At 46.0% G+C, this 21,008-nt stretch overlaps 1 protein-coding gene across 4 annotated transcripts in view; it reads right to left on the reverse strand.

Moving 5' to 3' along the window:
• Positions 1-21,008, reverse strand: part of shank2 (SH3 and multiple ankyrin repeat domains 2) — a 314,619-nt gene that overhangs the window by 163,745 nt on the left and 129,866 nt on the right. For all 4 annotated transcript variants that reach the window (XM_023950566.1, XM_023950561.1, XM_023950563.1 and 1 more), the window contains exons 9-10: positions 18,487-18,603; positions 6,032-6,109 (exon numbers count right to left, since the gene is read on the reverse strand). In XM_023950566.1, coding sequence (XP_023806334.1) covers positions 6,032-6,109; positions 18,487-18,603 — 195 coding nt within the window. The remainder of the gene's footprint in view (positions 1-6,031; positions 6,110-18,486; positions 18,604-21,008) is intronic.

The following is a 21,008-nucleotide window of genomic DNA, read 5'->3' on the forward strand; positions in this document are numbered from 1 at the left end:
AGCAGTTGACACTTTCCAAAATGCATCAAAAAGTCAAACTAGAAAGGATGGATCTTTAGAAGTCTGTCTAAAGAACACGTTAATGTTGCTGGAGAAAAGGATTTTACTGAAAGATCAGATGCATAACGTTTAGATGGAAAGGCCTTCTCTGAAGATTGTTCTACTTTTCTCCGAGCCCCCTTCAGGTCCGAAGGCTCAAACCTGATAATCTAACGCACCTTTCTGCTTCTGCTCTTCCTCTGTTCTTCATTTGCTTCAGTGTCCTGCATTTCCAAAAGTTTGCTGGTCAGAAATCAGGCATAAACTTGTTGGACTCAGCTCTTGGATTCGTGTGTAGGTGGAGAGTGCAACAATGATAAAGATAGTAAGAGCAGGAGAGCCATTTTTCCCCACTCCATAACAAGTGAGAGTCCAACATGTCTGGTATCTGCTGGTTGCTCTGCCTTTGAGTCCAGAGTAAGGAGAGGAACGGCACCTTCTTTTGTACGTTTATACAAATAGCATCAAAGTATTACATTGAAAATTTCAATTCCGTTTTATTTCTATGGCCCAAAAACACAACAACTGTCGTTTCAACTGGTAATTGGAAAGTAAACCTAAAATCATAAGGATCATGACTCTAAACTGGACTAACTAAACAGACTAAACTAAACCATTAAAAAAGTCTAAAACAATCATACCTCTGTGAATCGTACCAACATGAGTAGAGCTGTTGTTTGTCTGCTGGGTCTAAAAGCAGATCAAATGTGATTATGCAGTCAGTCTCAAATGACTTGTTTAGTGCACAGAAAGTGGAACAAAGCCGTTTTACTGAGCAGCATTAAAGGGCTTCTTGCATGGACTTGCAAACATCTGCTGTCACGCTCCTGCTTTCCTGAGCACAGAGAGCGTTTCTTTGGCTCAGCCGTCTCATTCTGTAACACAAGGAGCGAGCCTGAAACCGCCAGCACCCACCAATGCTGCGCTCAGGCGAAAACCTGATGAAACTTGATGATTCAATGACCTGCTTAGATAATCAGGGCTCTGAATATGCAGCAGGATGGGGAGGGTTTTTCCTCTCAGTACACACCAGCAGGATGAGATGATGTGACTGAAACTGAGCACGCTGGTGTTCATGGAAGTGGACCGAGCAGTCAAACCGGATCAAATGACATCAGCGGTGAGTTTCCAAGTTCCGCACAAACGTCTTATAAAGCTGCCAAAAAGAGGATTCCTAAACTTTGCCAAAGCACAAGTGAGAGAACTAAAGCTGCAGGTTAAGAGCCGTGTGGCTCCACTGAGGCTGTGTTCACACCAAACGCCATTCCTGCAGCAAATACCGTCGGCCGCCTCTCTTGCGCCGCCGGAGAATTCTCGTCTGTCCAAAAAATGTGTTTCTGAGCTTGATGCTTGAAGCTTTTAGCCTGATGGCTACATGGAGCATTGTCTGTGTTTCTGTCACTGGAGGACACGGATGATGCTGAGAGTTCTACAGAAACATCGGTAATCACGTCTCCATTCAGGGTTCAGGAGATCTTTCAGAGATTCTCCCGGTACCGGCAGCTTCGATTGCCGTGTCCGTGTGACAGCCGCCTCCGCCGTCCTACTGTGACCCACGCTTGCTGTCCCGCCTTTACCCTAGAGGGCAAAATAATAATATTTTACAAACTGGGACCTTTTCAAGTTAAGGAGGCCCTCCTGGCTGCCTTCCCATCCCTGGTGGCGTAACAACCGAGCGAGCTCGGCCGGCCCCCCGACTGCTGGCCGTGGGTGCGACAGGCTGGCAACGTGTCCAGGGTGCATCCCGCCTTTGCCCAACAGGGATGGGCTCCAGCAGGTTAACCAAATAGATGGAGGTTTAGGTGAAAAACGCTCACATTGGATGTGTATTCTACCCGCTGATCAGTTCACTGAAAGTGTCTCATGCTCAAAGCTGGGTCCCTGATTGGTTGCTGCCATGCGGCGACCTCCCCAAAAGTTAGATTTATTTTAAAAGTCTGGCATGCCGTGGCCGCCGCCCACTTCCCTGCCAGGCCTTCACGCCAAATCGCGCTGCAGGAGCTCAGATCGCATCTGTTCTATTGACTTAACATTGAAACTGGCGGCCTCTGACGGGCTAATCGTATTCAGTGCGGACGCAGCTGAACGCCAATGTAATCTCTGTTAAGCCTGTGCTCACTCCCCTCAAGAGGCTGGAACTAATGAAACACTCTGAGTGGATGCTGAGGACATTCACGGAGCCCCTGGGACTGCCTTTCATAAAGTCCAGCCTACAAAAGGCTCTTTTGCAACTCAGGCGTAGGCTATGAGTCAAACATGCCGGCTCGGCAGCTCTCACTTCTGGGGTTTTTCCACTGGGACGGTTGAGCTGCTGAAGCAGACCTCCTTCAGCATTTGCAAAAACAAACACAGCTGTAAGAGTGTGCATGTTGCACCAGCTAGCATCGCCACGCACAAACACTTCAGTGTTAACCGTAAAATGAAGCCCCGCTTCCAGAAGGAAGACGTCCTGCTCTGCAGCTCCACAAGATGCTCCTCCATGTGATGTTTTTAGAAAACCTCCAGCTTGAGACCTGCCGTCCAGATCCCAGGACATCACACTGTGGGTTCTATTACCACTGGATTCATTCTGATCACCTCAGCTGCCTAATGAAAAACGGCATATCAAACAGGAGCTTGGGTCTAAAGAAGAGAACATCAACTTTAGGACCTTTAGGAAACTCAAATGTAAATGGATTTGACATTCATCCTAGTTTACTTGTTTGTTTGGACACAGATTTCATTTCCACTTGATGATCTGGAAGAAATCCAAGAATCTGGAAAACTGTTTCACTGCTGGAAGTTTGGATGAAGAGGATCTGGATCCACTTTAGGTCAGAGGATCCGATCGTTCAAAATGAACCACTATCAACCATGAGTCGAATCGTCAAACAGAAATTATGAAATCATTGTTGTAATAAATTGTCACACCTCTCAAAGAGCCATTTGGATCAGTTTCCCACTGAGATGAAAGCACAGGGAGCCGCAACACTAGATGATATATCAGGATAGTTCATTTGGTGATTCAAAATGCTGTCAGGATGTTTATTTCCTTATTTTTATTCTTTATGAGCGTGATGTTTCCTTTGATCTTTTGTCCATTTTCCACAACCTTGAATCGATTTTTCCGTCTGTCAAACACCAGAGTTAAGATGATGGAAACACTTAGATTCACTTTGATGCAAACTCCTTTACACTTATTTATTTTTTTCTTTAATATTAATTTTATGGATGAAGCAGCTGCTCGTGTCTGGAATCAGGAGCTGTGAGTCTAAGCCCCGCCCCCGCTTGCTGCCTGTTCGTTGTTTTCCCCTGCATGCAACATCCCCCCCATCGTGTTCTACGCAGACAGCGCCCTAACGCAAATTTTATTCATTTTACGCAGAAATGGGTGGTTTTAGTCTAGGGAGGGAAAAGAGGCTTTTTTTGGGGGTGCTCATGTCCCCGCTACTAGATCGCCACTGACTGTCTTTCCAGAGAAACTTTCCATCCCATAACAGACTGGTCGGCGTTCACAGCTGCAGACACGCCCCCTCTGCGTTCACGCAGCTCTCGCTCTACCTGACGGTGTTAAAGGCTCCACGACAATCTGAGAACATGACGGTTATTTTACTAAACCAAAGAGAGCCGCAGCTCAGGGAGGAAAGAACCGCATGCGGCTCCGGAGCCGCCGGTTGCCGACCCCTGGCCTATATCATGTAAAATCAACTCTTTTGAGCCTTCAAGTGTATTATAATGCTCATTTCTCACTAAAAACACCCCCAAAGTGGATTTTACTCCATTAATGCATCTCTAAGAGTGCCTCCAAACCCTGCGCTCTGAGCACCAGCCCTATCCAATCCAGGAGAATCATTGGGTCTCCAAATTCAAACGTACGAACGCAGAGGAACCGCCCCTTCCTGGAAGAGTCTGTGATGCCAGCCCCCCCCCAAAAGTGATTGACTAAACGCTTTTATTTTAGCATCGACTCTATTGTGGTTCTGCTTCCACATGCACTCCTATAAAAACTGACAGTAGCATGACAATAAAAGCCAAAGTACAAGAGAAACCTCTCAGTCACAGACTGTAGCGTGCCGCCCAGCATGATGTCATGAAATGGGCGGCACCTATGAGGAGCGGAAGGCGGAGCCTCAGAGATTGAGTCGTCTTATAAAATGACTCTTGTTTCATTAATAATTTGTTTATTAGTGTGCCAAAGGTAATATACGATCAGTGAAAGGCTTCAGAATAGCATGATACAGGCCGTTTAACAAAGAACAGTGGATCCAAAGCACACGGCTATCAACTGAGCACAAAGCAGATGGAGGACAAACCGTTTCTGTGGGAACTAAAACTAAGCTTCATTTGTCAGACATGAGTCTGTTCAGAAGCCAAAGGCCTCCTTCAAATTGTTCCCAGTTCAGGCTTCATTCTTCAGGCATGTAACCAATATGACCCATAGAAAAAATGTTTCATCTTTATATTGGCACTAAAGAGAAAAACAGATAATAGAAGCATTTCTATTGTTTATAAAGCCTAACACTTAGCTACACCAGCCTCTGATCACACTAAGTTTCTATGATGTAACTACTTTAGTTACAGTTACAGAATGTAAAAATATGATGTCAATTTAATGGAGAAAACATAATACTCAAAAGAACCAGCGGGCTAGCATCCGCGAGTCCTGGTGATGAGCTTCATGCTCCTTTACTGGATTTCTTTGGCTTTTAGTAACCAGATAAAAAGAATGTTTTCTGGATGAAAAACGTCTTTCATACTCGTGATCAGTGTTTGACGATGAAACATGAGCAACGTCCGTCTCGTCACATGAACAAATTCTGCTGACCATCAGCTGTCACCTTAGCTCAGGTGTTTGCAGCTCTGCAGCAGTCGGGTTTTTAGCCAAGCGTCAAAGGTAATCCTTAAGAAGCAGCTTTTCATGCCCGTCAGTCCACAAAAGGTTCAAGGAGTGTGCAATGTAATCTGGTGTTCCTTATTCTATGGAGCAAGATGTTGAGAAGAAAACTTTCAAAAAGACCAACAATCACCTCACAAGTCTGCAAGTTTAGCTTCCGAGCTGCCGGAAAATTGACACTAAAACAAAAAGTTCATCTTAATCTTTACAGGTTTTTCTTTTCTAGGTTACTTTTATATTTTGCAACAACACAAATAGAGGAAGAAACAGCTCAAGTGTGTGACGGATGGAGCACTGGCACTTTTTCACACCAAAAACTCCTGATTGTAAGTGTAAAGCACGGTGGTGGAAGGTTGATGATTGAGACTTCCGTTGGCACAGACCCAAAATGTCCTGCGTTTTCTTGTCAGTTGACAGTGAAAGTTTTACTAAAGTCATTTGTAAGCAAACATGAGACCATTTGCTTTTGTTCCTGCTTAGTCAAAAAAGAAGGGATGCCTTCTCCATAGGGGGGGGCGTATTCACTTCTGAAAAAGTGTTAAAGGACAAGATCTCCTTTACCTTGATATGTGAGATTTAACAACTGAAAACTGACGCTCTTCCTCACGTTGCTACAACCTCCCTCCTCCACCGTCACGCTCTTCTGGATAAAGATTCAGAAAAGAAAACGTCTTTTCAGGTAAAGACATTTTCTTTTGGTGTCTGAGACGGTTTCATGGTCCAAAACCCAACCTCGTCAAAATGATGTTCTCCTTTTCACTCTGGACTGGTTATGTTCTAATTTTGGAAATCTGGAAACAGTCCTATAACAATTGGCCCTTTATTGGCCAACATTTACATCTGCGGTGGAAGATGACCTTCTTCATTTTGCACTGTTGCCATAGCAACAAATGAGCTAAAGAAAATTTGGTGTTTACTATACACATACATATATATATATATATATATATACATATATATATATATATATATATATATATATATATATATATATTTATATATATATATATATACATATATATATATATAATATAGATGTTATCCGGCGCCAACAGCTGACATAAATCCTCTTGAATAAACCAACATGCAAATCAGAACGTGGGTACTTTGGAGGACTACCTGGAAAGGACTCTGGCTGTTGTAGTTCTTCACCTCCTTGTCAGCTCCCCGAGCGAGAAGCACTCTGGCACAGGTATCCTGAGGAAGACACAGAGAAATTGTTTCAAAGAAGTTCACAACATGTTTAGGATTACAATGGGTCAGCGTTCCGACACGTTGCTTTACCAGAAATGTTTAAGAGGCGGGAAACAGAAAACACTTAGATTATTAAATGACTGAAGATGTAAGCAAGGACTTAGAGACGAGAAGAAGAAATCCACATCTACCTATGTCAGGACTGGAGGCTTGCTTGCTGCTAAAATGTGTTTCTGTTGCTCAACTCAGAGAGGAAGAAGGAGTGAGGGCGAGAGAGATAGATAGAGAAAAAGAGAGAGAGAGCTGAGGGGTTTGAATCTACTGCACAAATCGCCCACAACGTGCTCAACCACGCATGCCCTGTGCACACACGCAGGAATATAAATACTTTTTCAGACACACAATGAGCTGCTGAGAATCTCTCACACACAATCGGAGACACAATCCTCATCCAAACAAGAAATTCGATCTTTGCAATAAGACATTAGGCCTGATTTCAGAAATGCATGGGTGGGATATTTTTACTCCTGGATGTCCCTCTCTGCAGGAGAGGCGATCCCATCACATACCGTTTTGTTCAGCTATTTAAAATGTGGCAAAGACTTGAAGCAGGGGTGGGTTCATACCCAGGGGGCCTGGCCCTTAGGGGGCCCATAGGCATTGGTGTAAAAAGAGAAATCTGTTTTATAGCATCTGTCACTCAGGTGTGTCTGCAGGTGAGGAAAGCAGGGAGAGCAAGTGGTGTAAGTGGCTCTGATTGGCTGCACAATATTAGCTGGACGTGATGACCTGTGAGGTGACCTATGAAAGTTACAGTGAAGTACAGAATCAAATGTGTTAAAATAGAAAATGAAGCAGGACTCTCTGGGCTGGAAAGAAGAAGAATGTTCATGTGAGAGGGATTCAGGGGCTCCACCCACACGAAGCTGCGGCGTCAAGCTATGGACACATTTTTTACATAGGCGGCGAGCGGAGAATTTAGCGTGCAGCGAATGTGATTCGCGCAGCACACTCTAGTCATTAGTAAGGTGTGAGCACTGGCTCCTTACTGACCGGGCGCAAACACTGCACGCACGGGGTGTGCACGTGATACACAAGTGCCCGTAGGACCTCCGCACAAACTACATTCTGATTATCTGATTTCCTCATTTCTACCAGTCAGGCTGCAGTGAGGAGCGCACACTGACTACGCGAACAGCACTAACGGCTTCCTTGCACAGTCTGCAGGATTTGGGGGGGGTTAAAAAAATTTAAAATCCGTACGAAACGCCTGCATCTCACCTACTTCACCCAAACAGCCTTACTTATCCGTACGACCTGTCACCGGTGGCGTGGCCGTGGAAAAAATGTGCATGAACCTTTTCTCTCTACAGGCTCGTTGAGCGGTCTAAGACCTTGATAGTTTTATGTGACTCACCTGCGTGCTCCGTACAGGTATGACCGGTAAGGACAGCTGTGCTTAAGGCATAAAACACTAAAGCAAAACTTTCAGTTGATTGATTCATGTTGAATAGTAAAACACTATAATTGAGAAGTGAAATAAAGCTCAGAATTCAGACAAAAAAAGCTGACCCATGGTAAACATTGATACAAATGCGACACCAGCTGAAATGCTAAATACATCTACATTTTCTGAACAAGCTAGAAAGAAAGTAATAACTTACTCTGATACTGAAATCATTCAAGTTTTTGCAAGAGACCCGATGGTCGACTAAGACGCCACAAATGTTGCAAAATAGGAAGAAATCATTATTATTCCACCATCATGCCTGGGATTTGCATGAAATGTTTGTGATGTTATAGCATGTTTGTTACTTTATGTTTTGCTCTTTAACCAGCTTCTGTTAATGATGAACTCCAAATTTCGTGATAAAAGCAAACACTGCCTTCCAGTCTATTCTCCTGTCCTCATCTGTGGCTGTGAGATCTGGGCCATGACTGAAAAGGAAAAGATCCTGGATACAAGCGCCTGGCACCAGTTTCCTCTGCAGGGTGGCTGGACGCCCCCTTACAGATGTGATGAGGAGCTTGGTCGGTCACACGATAGGGGCTCGGTCACCTGGGAGGAGGACGGTCACCTGGTAGGACCTCGGTCACCCGGGAGGAGCTCGGTCAACTGGGAGGAGTTTGGTCAACTGGGAGAACCTCTGTCACCCGGGAGGAGCTCGATCACCCGATAGGGGCTCGGTCACCTGGGAGGAGGTCGGTCACCCGATAGGGGCTCGGTCACCTGGGAGGAGGTCGGTCACCTGGGAGGACCTCGGTCACCTGGGAGGGGCTCGATCTCCCGGGAGGAGCTCGGAGCAGAGGCACTGCTCCTCTGCATTGAGGCGGTTTGATCAACTCTTTGGATGCTTCCCTGGGGAAATCCCAGGATTCGTTGGAGGGATTCCGTCATTCGGCTGGCCTGGGAGTGCCTTGGGGTTTCCGAAATAAAACTGAAGGAGATTTCTGTAGAGATGGATGTCTGAATATTGTTCTTTAGGCTGCTTCTCATGGATGGACAGACGGACCTTTTTGTTCCCAAATATGAAGCAGAAAGCAACTGTCTCAAAGGCCCATCTAGGGAGGAAAAGCAGTTGCTAAAAGCTTTGTGATGAGCTTGTGACAGTTGTTTTACTGTTTGTCTTTGTTTATTCCCATAAATGTTTCCATCAATAAATCAAATTAATAAATGTAATAAATAACAAACTGGAAGCTGGTGGCTAAGGGAGAGTTTTTCTTTTGACTTGCATTAAAAATAATCCAGCTTAACATTTAAAAAAGTAATGTATGTTCTGCCTTCTGAAGCTTGTATGACCTGTGTCATTAAATTTGACGGTGGTCCTGATATTCAAATCACATCACCAAATCACTCGATGCAAAAACATTTTGAAGATCACGACAATTAAAAAGCAAAACAAATATTTTTTTTAAAACGCATTGAATTTTAGAAAACACCACAAACTTGCAGAAACCCAAATGTAAAAAAAATAACAAAAATTTCGGAGAACAAAAGCAGCTTCCAAAAAAAAAAAAGTAATAAAAACGAAACACGATAGGAAACCAGAAACAGGGGACATCCATCCATCCTGGTCGACCTCCCATCTCAATAACCATGTTACGGCTCGTAACTGAGGAACCCAAATGCAGGAAAGACTCGAAAGCCAAACGTTGAGTAGTCAAAGATTTACTTGAAAACTCGAGGAAACAAACATCAGTGACACTGAACAAACAGGACACTGCGACACAGAAACCACAGGGACAGGAACCTAAATACACAAACACAAATTACAAACAGACAACAGCTGAGATCCAGGTGATTGCCCAGGAGGAGGAGGAGGGAGCAGCTGCCAGCTGTAATCATGACATAACCCCCCTCACAAAGTCCGGCTCCCAGACGGACCCTGACGAGGCTGATCAGGGTGGTCCCTGTGGAAACAGGCGATCAATTTCGGGTCGAGGACATGGCGCCCCGGCACCCACTGACGCTCAGCAGGGCCGTAGCCCTCCCAGTCCACCAAATACTGGACACCCCGGCCAACCCTTCTTGAGGCGAGGAGTTTCCGAATAGTGTACACGGGCCCACCATCCACGATACGAGGTGCAGGAGGGGGTGCAGGAGGAGGCTGGAGAGGTGAGTCTTTTGCAGGCTTGAGTTTACTGACGTGGAATACCGGGTGAACTCTGAGAGTGCGAGGAAGATCAAGCCTGACCGCCACAGGATTGATGATTCCCACAACAGGGTATGGACCGATGTAGCGGGGCATCAGCTTCCTAGCACCTCCTTTCAGAGGAATGTCTGTAGAAGAGAGCCAAACTCTGTCTCCCACCTTGTACTCAGGAGCGGCCGTCCTCCGGCGGTTAGCAACTGCGGTGAACCTCTCCTGGTTCCTCAGCAACCGGTGACGAAAGCCCTTCCAGAAACGATGGCAGCGCCTAACAAATGCTGCAGGACCTGAAACTGCGGCCGTCTGCTCCTGGTGAGGGAAGAGAGGCGGTTGGTAGCCATAAGCTGCTTGAAAGGGAGAAAAACCGGTGGAGCCAACGAGGGAGTTGTGAGAATACTCCGCCCAGGAGAGATGAGACGACCAGGTGTTGGGGTTTTTTGAGCACAGCGCTCGCAGAGTGGTCTCCAGATCCTGGTTGAATCTCTCCACCTGGCCGTTGGTCTGGGGATGAAAACCAGAGCTTAAACTGACCTTAACTCCCAACAGCTTACAGAATTCCCTCCAGAACGAAGCTATGAACTGGGGTCCACGGTCAGAAACAATGTTCTGTGGGAGACCGTGCAGCCGAAACACATGTTTCGAAACCAAAACTGCCATCTCCTTGGCTGATGGTAACCCCTGCAGCGGGACTGCATGAGCCAGTTTGGAGAATCTGTCCACCACAGTCATTATGACCGTTTTCCCCTTGGAATTGGGCAAGCCGGTTATGAAGTCCATCGCAATATGGGACCATGGCCTGGAAGGTACAGGCAGAGGTTGAAGAAGCCCAGCAGGGGGAGTCCTGGGAGTCTTTACACTGGCACATACAGGGCAAGAGGAAACAAACGCCCTTATGTCCGAAGACATAGTGGGCCACCAAAATCTTTGGGCCACCAGGAAGGCAGTTCTCGTAACTCCTGGGTGGCAGGCTAGACGGGAAGAATGTCCCCACTTTAAAACGGACTGACGGAGACACGAGGGAACAAATAGACATTCCGCAGGACAGCCTGGAGGAATACTTGAAGGATCAGGAACAGAAGCCTTGACCCGGCGCTCAAGGGACCAGCGTGTTGCACCCAGAACTAGATGGGGCGGAACAATGGGGCTGGATGTAGTCAAGTCCCCACCCTCCTCTCTCTGATGTAGACGAGACAGAGCGTCCGGCTTTGTGTTCTTGCTGCCAGGGCGATAAGAGAGGGTGAAGGCGAAACGATCAAAAAACAGAGCCCACCGTGCCTGGCGAGGGCTTAAGCGTTTGGCAGTCCTGATGTACTCTAAATTCTTGTGGTCCGTCCACACAAGAAATGGTCTTTCAGCCCCCTCCAGCCAGTGACGCCACTCCTCAAGGGCTAGTTTGACAGCAAGCAGTTCTCTGTTCCCAATGTCGTAATTTCTTTCTGCAGGAGTGAGCTTGCAGGAGAAATACGCGCAGGGATGGACTTTGTTATCAGACGCTCTCTGAGACAAAACAGCCCCTACTCCCGTCTCAGACGCATCCACCTCCACAATAAATTGTTTGGAGGTGTCAGGCTGAGTAAGAACAGGAGCTGTAGAGAACCGTCTTTTTAGCTCAGTAAACGCTCTATCTGCACCCCCTTCCCAGATAAAAGGTACCTTAGCCGATGTTAGTCCATGCAGTGGTGCAGCCACGTCACTAAAGCCTCTGATGAACCGCCTGTAGAAGTTGGCAAACCCTAGAAAACGCTGGACCTGTTTGCGCCCGGTAGGAACAGGCCACTCCAAAACAGCCTTCACCTTGTCGTCATCCATAAGCACTGAACCAGGTGAAACCACATGACCAAGGAACTTTGTGTGTGTGGTGTGGAATTCACACTTCTCTGCCTTGCAGTATAGCTGGTTTTCAAGGAGGCGCTGGAGTACGGCTCTGACGTGCTGCACATGGGTCTCGAGATCTGGAGAAAAGATCAAAATGTCGTCCAAATAAACAAACACGACCTTGTTCAACATGTCCTTGAGCACGTCATTGATCAAACACTGAAAAACGGCAGGTGCATTTGTAAGTCCAAAAGGCATGACCAAATACTCGAAGTGACCATTAGGAGTGTTAAAGGCGGTCTTCCACTCGTCCCCCTCTCGAACACGGACTAGATGGTACGCGCTCCGAAGGTCCAATTTAGTGAAGATCTGGGCTCCTCTTAGCTGGTCAAAGGCAGTCTGTAAGAGAGGCAAGGGGTACGTGTTCCGAGCAGTGATGTTGTTTAACCCCCTGTAATCAATGCAGGGTCGTAAACCCCCATCTCGTTTGCCCACGAAGAAAAATCCTGCCCCTGCAGGAGAGGAAGAGGGGCGAATGATGCCGGCCTGAAGGCCCTCCTGGATGTACTCCTCCATAGCCTCCTGCTCAGGACATGAGAGAGGATATATGTGTCCCTTAGGTGGTTGTGTCCCTGGAAGAAGATTAATGGCACAGTCATATGGGCGATGTGGGGGAAGGGACTTAGCCCGAAGTTTGCTGAAGACAGCACCTAGGTCATGATAAGCTGAAGGAACAGCTCTGAGATCCAGAGGTTCGGGAGGAGGACTTTTAACTGAGGAGCGAACAGCGGCAGCAGTTAAACAATTCAAGAGACAAAATGAACTCCAGGACAATACACGCCCTGAAGTCCAGTCAATATGTGGAGTGTGTCTGCACAACCAGGGGAAACCTAAGATCACCTGTGGTTTCAAAGAGTCAACAACATAGAAACGACGCAGTTCAGTGTGGTTACCGGACACGGTTACTTGAATATTAACTGTACGTGCAGACACATTATGGATGACAGACCCGTTAATAGCACGAATAAGCAACGCAGGAGACAAATGTTCAACAGGAACCTTAAGTTCGGTTACCAACTCGTGAGATATAAAGTCCCCATCAGAACCAGAGTCGATAAGAGTCTCCAGCTCCTTCTGGGCTCCTGCATAGTTCATCAACACCTTGGTTGAGGGTCTTGAGGGTGAAGAAAAAGAGGAGGTACGGCTCACCAGTTCCCTCCTTGCTGGTGAACCCTGGCGTTTCCCGGGCAGTCGCGCACTAAGTGTCCAGACTGTCCACAGTACAAGCAAAGTCCAGCTCCCATACGGCGCCGTCGCTCAGCGGGAGTCAGACGTCCTGCTCCCAGCTGCATGGGCTCAGAGGGAGGAACGAAGTCCTGGCGCGGAGTGCTGGAACGGGACGGTGGATCACTCACAGGAAAGGACGGGCGGGGGCTGGAATTGCTGCGTTGCTCACCACCCCGTTCCCGCATCCTCCGATCGATACGCACAGCTAAATCAATCAACTCCTCCAGCTCCTCGGGGATCTCCCTCGCCGCCAGCTCATCCTTAAGGATGCCGGAGAGGCCCTGAAGAAACACGTCCACCAGCGCTTCGTCCGCCCAGCGGGTGCTGGCAGCCAGAGTCCGGAACTCCACGGCGTAGTCCGCAGCGCTGCGCGCCCCTTGCTGGAGACGAAGCAGTTCCGAAGCGGCAGCTCTGTGGGGTGTAGTAGGGTCGAACACCGTGAGGAGGTGGGTGGAAAACGCTCTGAAAGAGCGGCAAAGGTCAGCTCCGCGCTCCCACTCTGCCAATCCCCATCGTTTGGCCCGACCAGTCAAAAAGCTCAGGGCAAATGCCACCTTGCTCTGCTCGGAGGGAAACTCGTCAGGATTGAAGTCGAAGTGAAGGCGACAGGAGGTGATGAAGGCCCGGCAGTCTTCAGCTGTTCCATCGAATGGCTCTGGACGGCCCAATCGGGTTTGACGAGACAGGGACGGAGACGAAGGAACATGTTCCAGCCTGGAGAGGCGATCATGGAGTTGTTGCAGACCGGACATGAAACCCCGCATCTCCCGTGCCAGGGCAGACAGCTCTTCACCGGCGGCAGAGCCTCCATCAGCAGATGATCCAGGTAAATCCCCAAGATGCGAACTTCCTGCTGGGTTGGTCATGGTCGCAGTGTAATGTTACGGCTCGTAACTGAGGAACCCAAATGCAGGAAAGACTCGAAAGCCAAACGTTGAGTAGTCAAAGATTTACTTGAAAACTCGAGGAAACAAACATCAGTGACACTGAACAAACAGGACACTGCGACACAGAAACCACAGGGACAGGAACCTAAATACACAAACACAAATTACAAACAGACAACAGCTGAGATCCAGGTGATTGCCCAGGAGGAGGAGGAGGGAGCAGCTGCCAGCTGTAATCATGACAAACCAACTACAACATCCCCCTGTTCTCCAGCAACCTCAATGGCTGTCAGTAAATCAAAGGATTGAGTACAAAATCCTTCTACTGACCTTCACAGCTTCCATAACCTTGATCTTTCATATTTCTCATATCACCTCCTAATCTCTCATTCCCTCAGATCCTCCTCTATTCACCTCACTGTGCCTCCAGAGCTTTCAGTCCTTCTGCCCCTGAAGTCTGGAGTTCTCTTCCCCTAAGATCCAAAACTTTAACTCAGTTGCTGGTTTTAAATCTAAACTCAAATTCATCTGTTTAAAATAGCCTTTGTTATTCTCATGATGTTTGTTTTGTCTTTAACTGTATTTCATTATGTTGGTTTTATACTCTTCTAATTTCAACTGTGACCTTGAATGTTCTAAAAGGTGCTTCTAATAAAATACTTTATTTTATAATAGTTGGAACTATAATTATTATCATTATAATGTTTGGGTGTGTCTGAAAGATTACATTTTTGATCGATTTTTGGGAAAATAAAACCATATATATACTTAAAATTGTAAATTATATTTATAACATAACATTTTATAATATAGTATTTTATAATATATACAGTGGGAAAAAACAAGGCCCATTAGCAGGTAGATCCACGGTTAAGAGTCTCCACATCTGGCTCAGTTTTATTATTTTTGTGGCTTACTCTTATAAGCATTTGCTTTTGGCAGGATAACCAGGTATCCCCAGGAGCTAGAGCACAGTGACGCATCTCCGACGATGTTCGATTAGCGTTCAGCATGTCAATCAAGTGACGTACCTCACGCTGAGGATGACCATTCGCTGACCGCATTTGTTTTAAATCAATAGATATCTTTTTATTTTTTATTTTTGATGGCCCGCGATCTACCGTCACATTGATATAATTTTCACTAGAACATTCAGACGGCCGGTTTCAAATGCAGCAGGTTTATTAGCTCAGCTGAAAGTCCACAAAGATAAATCAGGGTCACACAGGCAGGAGTCAATAACAGGCATAAGATCATCAGAGGAGAGATGGGTGATCAAAATCCAGGCGAGGGTTAGAGCAGGCATACGGCAAACAGACAATCAGGTCCAGATATAACGCTCGGTAATGAAGGCAGAGTGGCACAAGCAATACTTCACACTAAGCTTGACTCAGTTCAGAGCTTAGGTAGACTGTGGTGTGCAGCTTCCAGGAAGTGTGGCTAGAACTCTGGAGATGGTTCCTGCTGGTGACCAGAGGGGGAGACAGAGCTCTGACTTCTGACAGTAATGAGCATCCTTGGTTTAGTGCAACTAAAGGAAACTAAAGATGAGACAGCATGAGTCTACTCCTGTGAGTCACGAGGTCCTGGAGCTTCGCAACAAAGTCTAAGAGACTCGAGCCACCAAGGACAATCCTGGGAAAATTCCTTCACAAAACTAAAGTTAAAATGTTCTTCTCTATATGATTCCCCTTGGGAGACTCATACGCTGATGATATTCAGCTTTATTGCTCCTTGATAAAAATAATTAGAAAAATTTTGAATTCCAGAATGCTAACACACGCAGGTCTGGTACGGTTTGTGCATCCAGGAGACTGGTTCGTCTCCATAGATTTGAAAGACGCATATTTTCACGTCCCTATATGCCCCCCTCACAGAAAGTATCTCAGATTTTCCTTTCGAGGGAAGATTTACGAGTTTCTAGTGCTCCCTTTTGGGCTCTCACTGAGTCCACGGGTGTTTGTGAAATGCACGGAGGCCGCCGTCGCACCCATGAGACAGATGGGTGTTCGTCTGGCGATGTATATAGACGACTGGCTGCTGGCATCGCAGTCTTCCGAAGAACTCAGGACGCAGGCCAGGTTGCTCATATCGCACCTGACTGCGCTGGGTTTCGCAGTACACTGGGAAAACTTCGTGTTGACACCAGTTTAAAAGATCACTTTCATCGGCTTGTCTCTAAACTCAGTCGAGTTCAGAGCACGACTCTCAGCGGAAAGAGTGACAGCCTTCCGGGCATGTCTGTCAAAATTCCGCAGGGGGGCGTGGATAACGTTCAGACTGTGCCTCAGGCTGCTCAGGCTGATGGCATCGGGTTCTGACACATGCGTCCTTTTCAGCGGTGGGTTGCGTCACTCAATCCAAGCCCCGCCCACCATGGTCACCGGCAGGTGCTTGCTTCGGTGACGTGCATTCTCGCCCTACCCAAGTGGAGGGATATCTCTTTCCTTACCACGGGCGTGGTCATGGGAACCGTGCAAACAAGACAGGTGATCACCACAGACGCCTCGCTGACAGGCTGGGGAGCCACTCACGAGGGCAGGATGGTGAACGGTCTGTGGGGCTCTCACATGTAATCAGTTCACATAAACTGCTTGGAACTCCTGGCGGTGTCTCTTGCACTGAAACATTATTTACCCTTCCTGAAAGGGCGCCATTTTTTAGTCTTACATCAACAGACAAGGAAGGCTGCGCTCATTTCAGTTGCACACGCTAGCACACAGACTGATTATGTGGAGCAGCTCCCGACTTCTGTCTCCATCCATGGCCATCCATGTAGCGGGGATAATGAACCCGGGAGCCGACCTGCTCTCCAGAGGGAACCCGCGTTACAGGGAATGGAAGCTCCACAGCCAGGTGGTAGCCCAGATGTGGAGCATTTACGGTCAGGCAGAAGTCGATCTTTTTGCATCAGCGGAGAACGCTCAGTGTCAGATGTTCTACCCTCTGCCGGACCAGAGCGCCCCCCTGGGGGTGGATGCTCTAGCGCACAAATGGCCGTGCCGACCTCTGTATGCGTTCCCACCGTTGGAATCCGGCATTTATGCCCAAGGTTTTCAACCTTGCCATACCTTACCACCCCATTGAGTTTTTGGCATTCAACCCGCCTCCTTTTTCCTCTACGGAGCAAGAGAGGCTTCACACATTGTGTCCTGTGCGGGCGCTGGGCATGTATGTGGAGAGGACGGCTGGCTTCAGAAAATCTGAGCAGCTGTTTGTGTCGTGGGCTTCTCCTCAAACAGGTAAGCCCATAACCAAATAACGCTTGTCACACTGGGTTGTGGGTGCTATCACCATGGCTTATAACAGCAAGGGGTTAGCACCCCCGGCGGGCCTGCGCGCTCATTTCACTCGCGGCATGGCATCATCATGGGCAGTTTTTCAGGGCATTTCTCTGGATGACGTGTGCACGGCTGCCAATTGGGCAACACCTCACACGTTCAGATTTTATAGATTGGATGTCACTAGACCAGGGCTGCCTCATGCAGTGCTAGGTGTGGGGTCCACACAGCCTTTTAACTCCCTACAGTCCTGCAGCTCCTTGAGATCCACCAATAGGAATCTTTGATGTTCCAAAAACTGGCTTTAAAGCTAGAGGAGACCTCGCCAACTCTGGAATGACCCCCCTCTGTCTCTGCACCAGATTGAGTCAGTCGAGTGTTTTTATCTCAGTTTGTATTTAGGAGAGCTTTTAGCTGACTTTTACTTGTGTTCTTTTTTATTTCTCTCTTTGTTTACTTCTATGCCTGAGTGTGTTTTATTTGGGTTTTTCCTGCTTTAGACTCCCCGTGGCGTTCTGAGTTTTTTCTCTGATTTCTCTTGTTTTAACATTGTGAAGCACTTTGTGAGTGGTTGTCTGCAAAGTCCTATATAAATAAAGATTTACTTACTAAAATACAAAGTCAGGAGGGACAGGACACATGAAAAACGTATGTTTGCTTTCTGTACTCTCACAGGGTCTATCCTTAAACACCCTTTCATTCTTTTTGCACATTGCTGTTGTTCTTGTTTCTCTATTTTGCACTGAACTGCTGGAACAGTTGAATTTCCCCAACGTGGGATCAATAAAGAATATCTCTATCTCTATCTTCTTTCATTACAGGCTCACTCTGAGCATTTTAGATGATGTATGCTAACATAGCACTTTCCTTCTTAGAGGGTCCAAAGCGCTTTACTGTCAAGGTCCCATTCATCCATTCAGTTCAATTCAATTTTATTTCTATAGGCCAATATTACAACAATAGTCATCTCAATGGGCTTCATACCAATAATTCAAATCATAAAATTCAATCGGTAACTTCTAAAGAAAACAGTCTAAGCTAAACTGAGCATCCTAGACCCTCCTTCTCCGTTCATTGGTTCATTCACACACTGATGGCACAACACTGGTACCAACCCATAACCACCAGCAGCAACGTGGGGTTTAGTGTCTTGCCCAGGGACACTTCAACACGTGGGCGGGAAGGGCGGGAACCAAACCTGGAATCTTCCGATCAGAGGTCAACCGGCCTACTTCTGCACCACGGCTGCCCATTGATTTGCTTATTGCATTAAATGTTTTTTTTTGCATCACAGTAACATGTTGAAAAAGATCTTTCACCATAACTAACAACACGCTTGTGCATGCACAAACACAGCCCACTCTTTATGTGTATCTGGTTTATTACATGTAACTGAGTCCCACTGAACCCATGACAACACGCACGGCTGTGACCGGGGGTTGAACGCCGCTGCTGCTCACCTGGTTGTAGAGGGCACAGATGTGCAGAGCAGTGTTTCCTGAGGCGTTCTGGGCGCTCATGTCTGCTCCGTAGAACAGGAGATGTTCCAGGTGCTGCACGTGTCCATGGCGGCATGCCTGCACACACAAACACATGGGAGTTCACAGGAACATGCAACCATCTACTCCGTGTGAGAGCAGGCGCAGGGAGACAACTCCAACGCTAGATGTCACTGTGCTGCAGAGCAGAGCACACGAAGATGAGGAGCAGCTGCTACCCTCAGATTGAACCCAGAAATCAGAGGGTGGGGGGGTCAGAAAGAGAGGGGGGGGTAAGGAGGACACTTGAAATTTAATGTCTAAATCCATCCAAAGCTACAGACGGACGCAAAAGTGTTGATGAAGTAGTTATCTCCACAAAAACCATTCCGACTGGACCAGTGATAACAAAAATGTTATAAATTAAAAAGTAAGACAAGGTCCTGTAGAGCGTTATTTACATTGAGAGCTTACATTTTACAGCAATTCTTGTCCTTTCAGGATACTTTTCTATTGAATAGATCAAATCAATGCTGTGTGCTACAGATTTTTCTATCTGATTTATTTATAAAGCTGGAAAAGAGAAAACATGAAACCGATCTAAATTCTAGTTCAGTGCAGCTCCTTCCAACAGTGTGAACTGGGTGCCAGTAACAGAACACAAGAGTGACCAACAGTTGACATGGAAGAGCTTTTACTGTCATCTCCATACAGTGGCGAGGAAACTTTCCTCCTATTGATGAGTATCAGGAAGAAACCTCCAGCAGAACCAGACTCAATAATTGGGACCTTCTGCTAGATCGAGAAGTTGTTTTCTTCTTCTACGTTCCATTAAGTACACGAGGTCATCACAAGGCCGTGTCTCACAGCCACTACGTACAGTTTGCCCATCTCGCACGGATGAAATGTGGTTGTACGTCAATATATGTGAAAAAAGTGAGAAAAGCTATGATTCTTTCCGTGAACTTTTCACAGAATGAAACACGTGAAAAATCACAGAAGTAGTACGAAAGAACCACGCAAAGAACACCTAACATACAGGCCAAATCTGGACAAAATGTGTGCATCACTTAGGTTTTAATGCAATATGCGCCCCGTATAAGCAATGTAAAAGTGATGGTATGTACGGTGGCCGAGAGGTGCAAGACACGTTTGCATTCAAGATACAACAAATACTGAAATACAACAGCAAATCACAGAACAAATTACAGAGTCCTGAAACACAAAAGGAAAGGAAAGGGAATACCCTTAATACCGGAAGTGACGCCAAAGCTTCACCGTGCTAAACATTGTTGTAACTTTTATTGAAGTAATGTAAGGATTCTGTGGTTTAGTTTGGCTTAGTTGTTCGTCATGTTTTTGGTTTCAGTCACACCAGGGGGGTATTCCAGAAAGCAGGTTATAGTTATAACGGTAAGTTTGAGGCTAAGGAAGTTGATAACCTCAGCTTTCGGTTCCAGAAATGGAGGTATGTTTCAGGGTATGTCTAGTTGCCATGGCGACTCATGCTCTGAACATAACCCGGTCGGGAGCAGGTTTAGTTTAAGGTTAGTTTGTTTTCAGAGAGGTGAAGCAGCATGGCGTGTCCATTTGAAGATGATTTAGTGGATGACGAAGCTCAGATAATACTTTTTCCACCGTGAGAGGGTGATAAGACCACATATGGATGCTGGAAAATTAAACTTTATACTTTGATCTAACTTCATTATTTGCTTCAGTTAAGATAAATCATTTTTTTTGTTAGGTCACCTTAGAAATAACGTAGTTTTCAGACAGTTATTTTCCTTTCATTCAAATTAATTCAAAGGTGTAACTTTGGTGCTGCTGTTAGAGCGGCACCGCAAGGGATTGTGGGATACCATTCCCTTTGCCTGTCTGGACGGAATTTATGTACTCTGCATATTGTTTTGTACTTTTTATTGTTATACAAATGAGTATATCTTCCGGCTCAAACTTAGACATATGAGAGTTTAAGAATTATAATTAATTAAGATGGAAAAAATATTAATTGAATTGGAGTAATATGACATTTAGTTAGATAAATATGTAAATTTAAGTTGTATAAACAATTATTGAGCTTTATAGATGTAAGAAATTAGGTTGAATAAATTTAACTCAATTATTTGTTACCAATAGAATTAATTCATTTAAGTTGGCAAAATTGGATAAGTTATATATATATATATATATATATATATATATATATATATATATATATATATATATATATATATATATATATATACACAAGGAAAATGGAAATAAGATGAGAAACTTGTGCGTTTACTTTGTCTGTTCTTCTACTACAAGCAGAAACTCTTTCTTTTGCTGATGATGCAGCCGTGTTACTTTTTTGATGGACGTATAATCTTCATTCGCCGTCATTACAATCTCAGACTCCGTCTCACTGAAGTACAGCGCTTTCTTTTTTTTTTAACCACACGTTTCCATGGTGACTCCAGAAATCGGCGATCCATTGAGAATGTCTTTACGTACGTGCATTA

Source organism: Oryzias latipes, chromosome 3, assembly GCF_002234675.1.
Source record: "Oryzias latipes chromosome 3, ASM223467v1".
Classification (NCBI taxonomy): Eukaryota; Metazoa; Chordata; class Actinopteri; order Beloniformes; family Adrianichthyidae; genus Oryzias; species Oryzias latipes.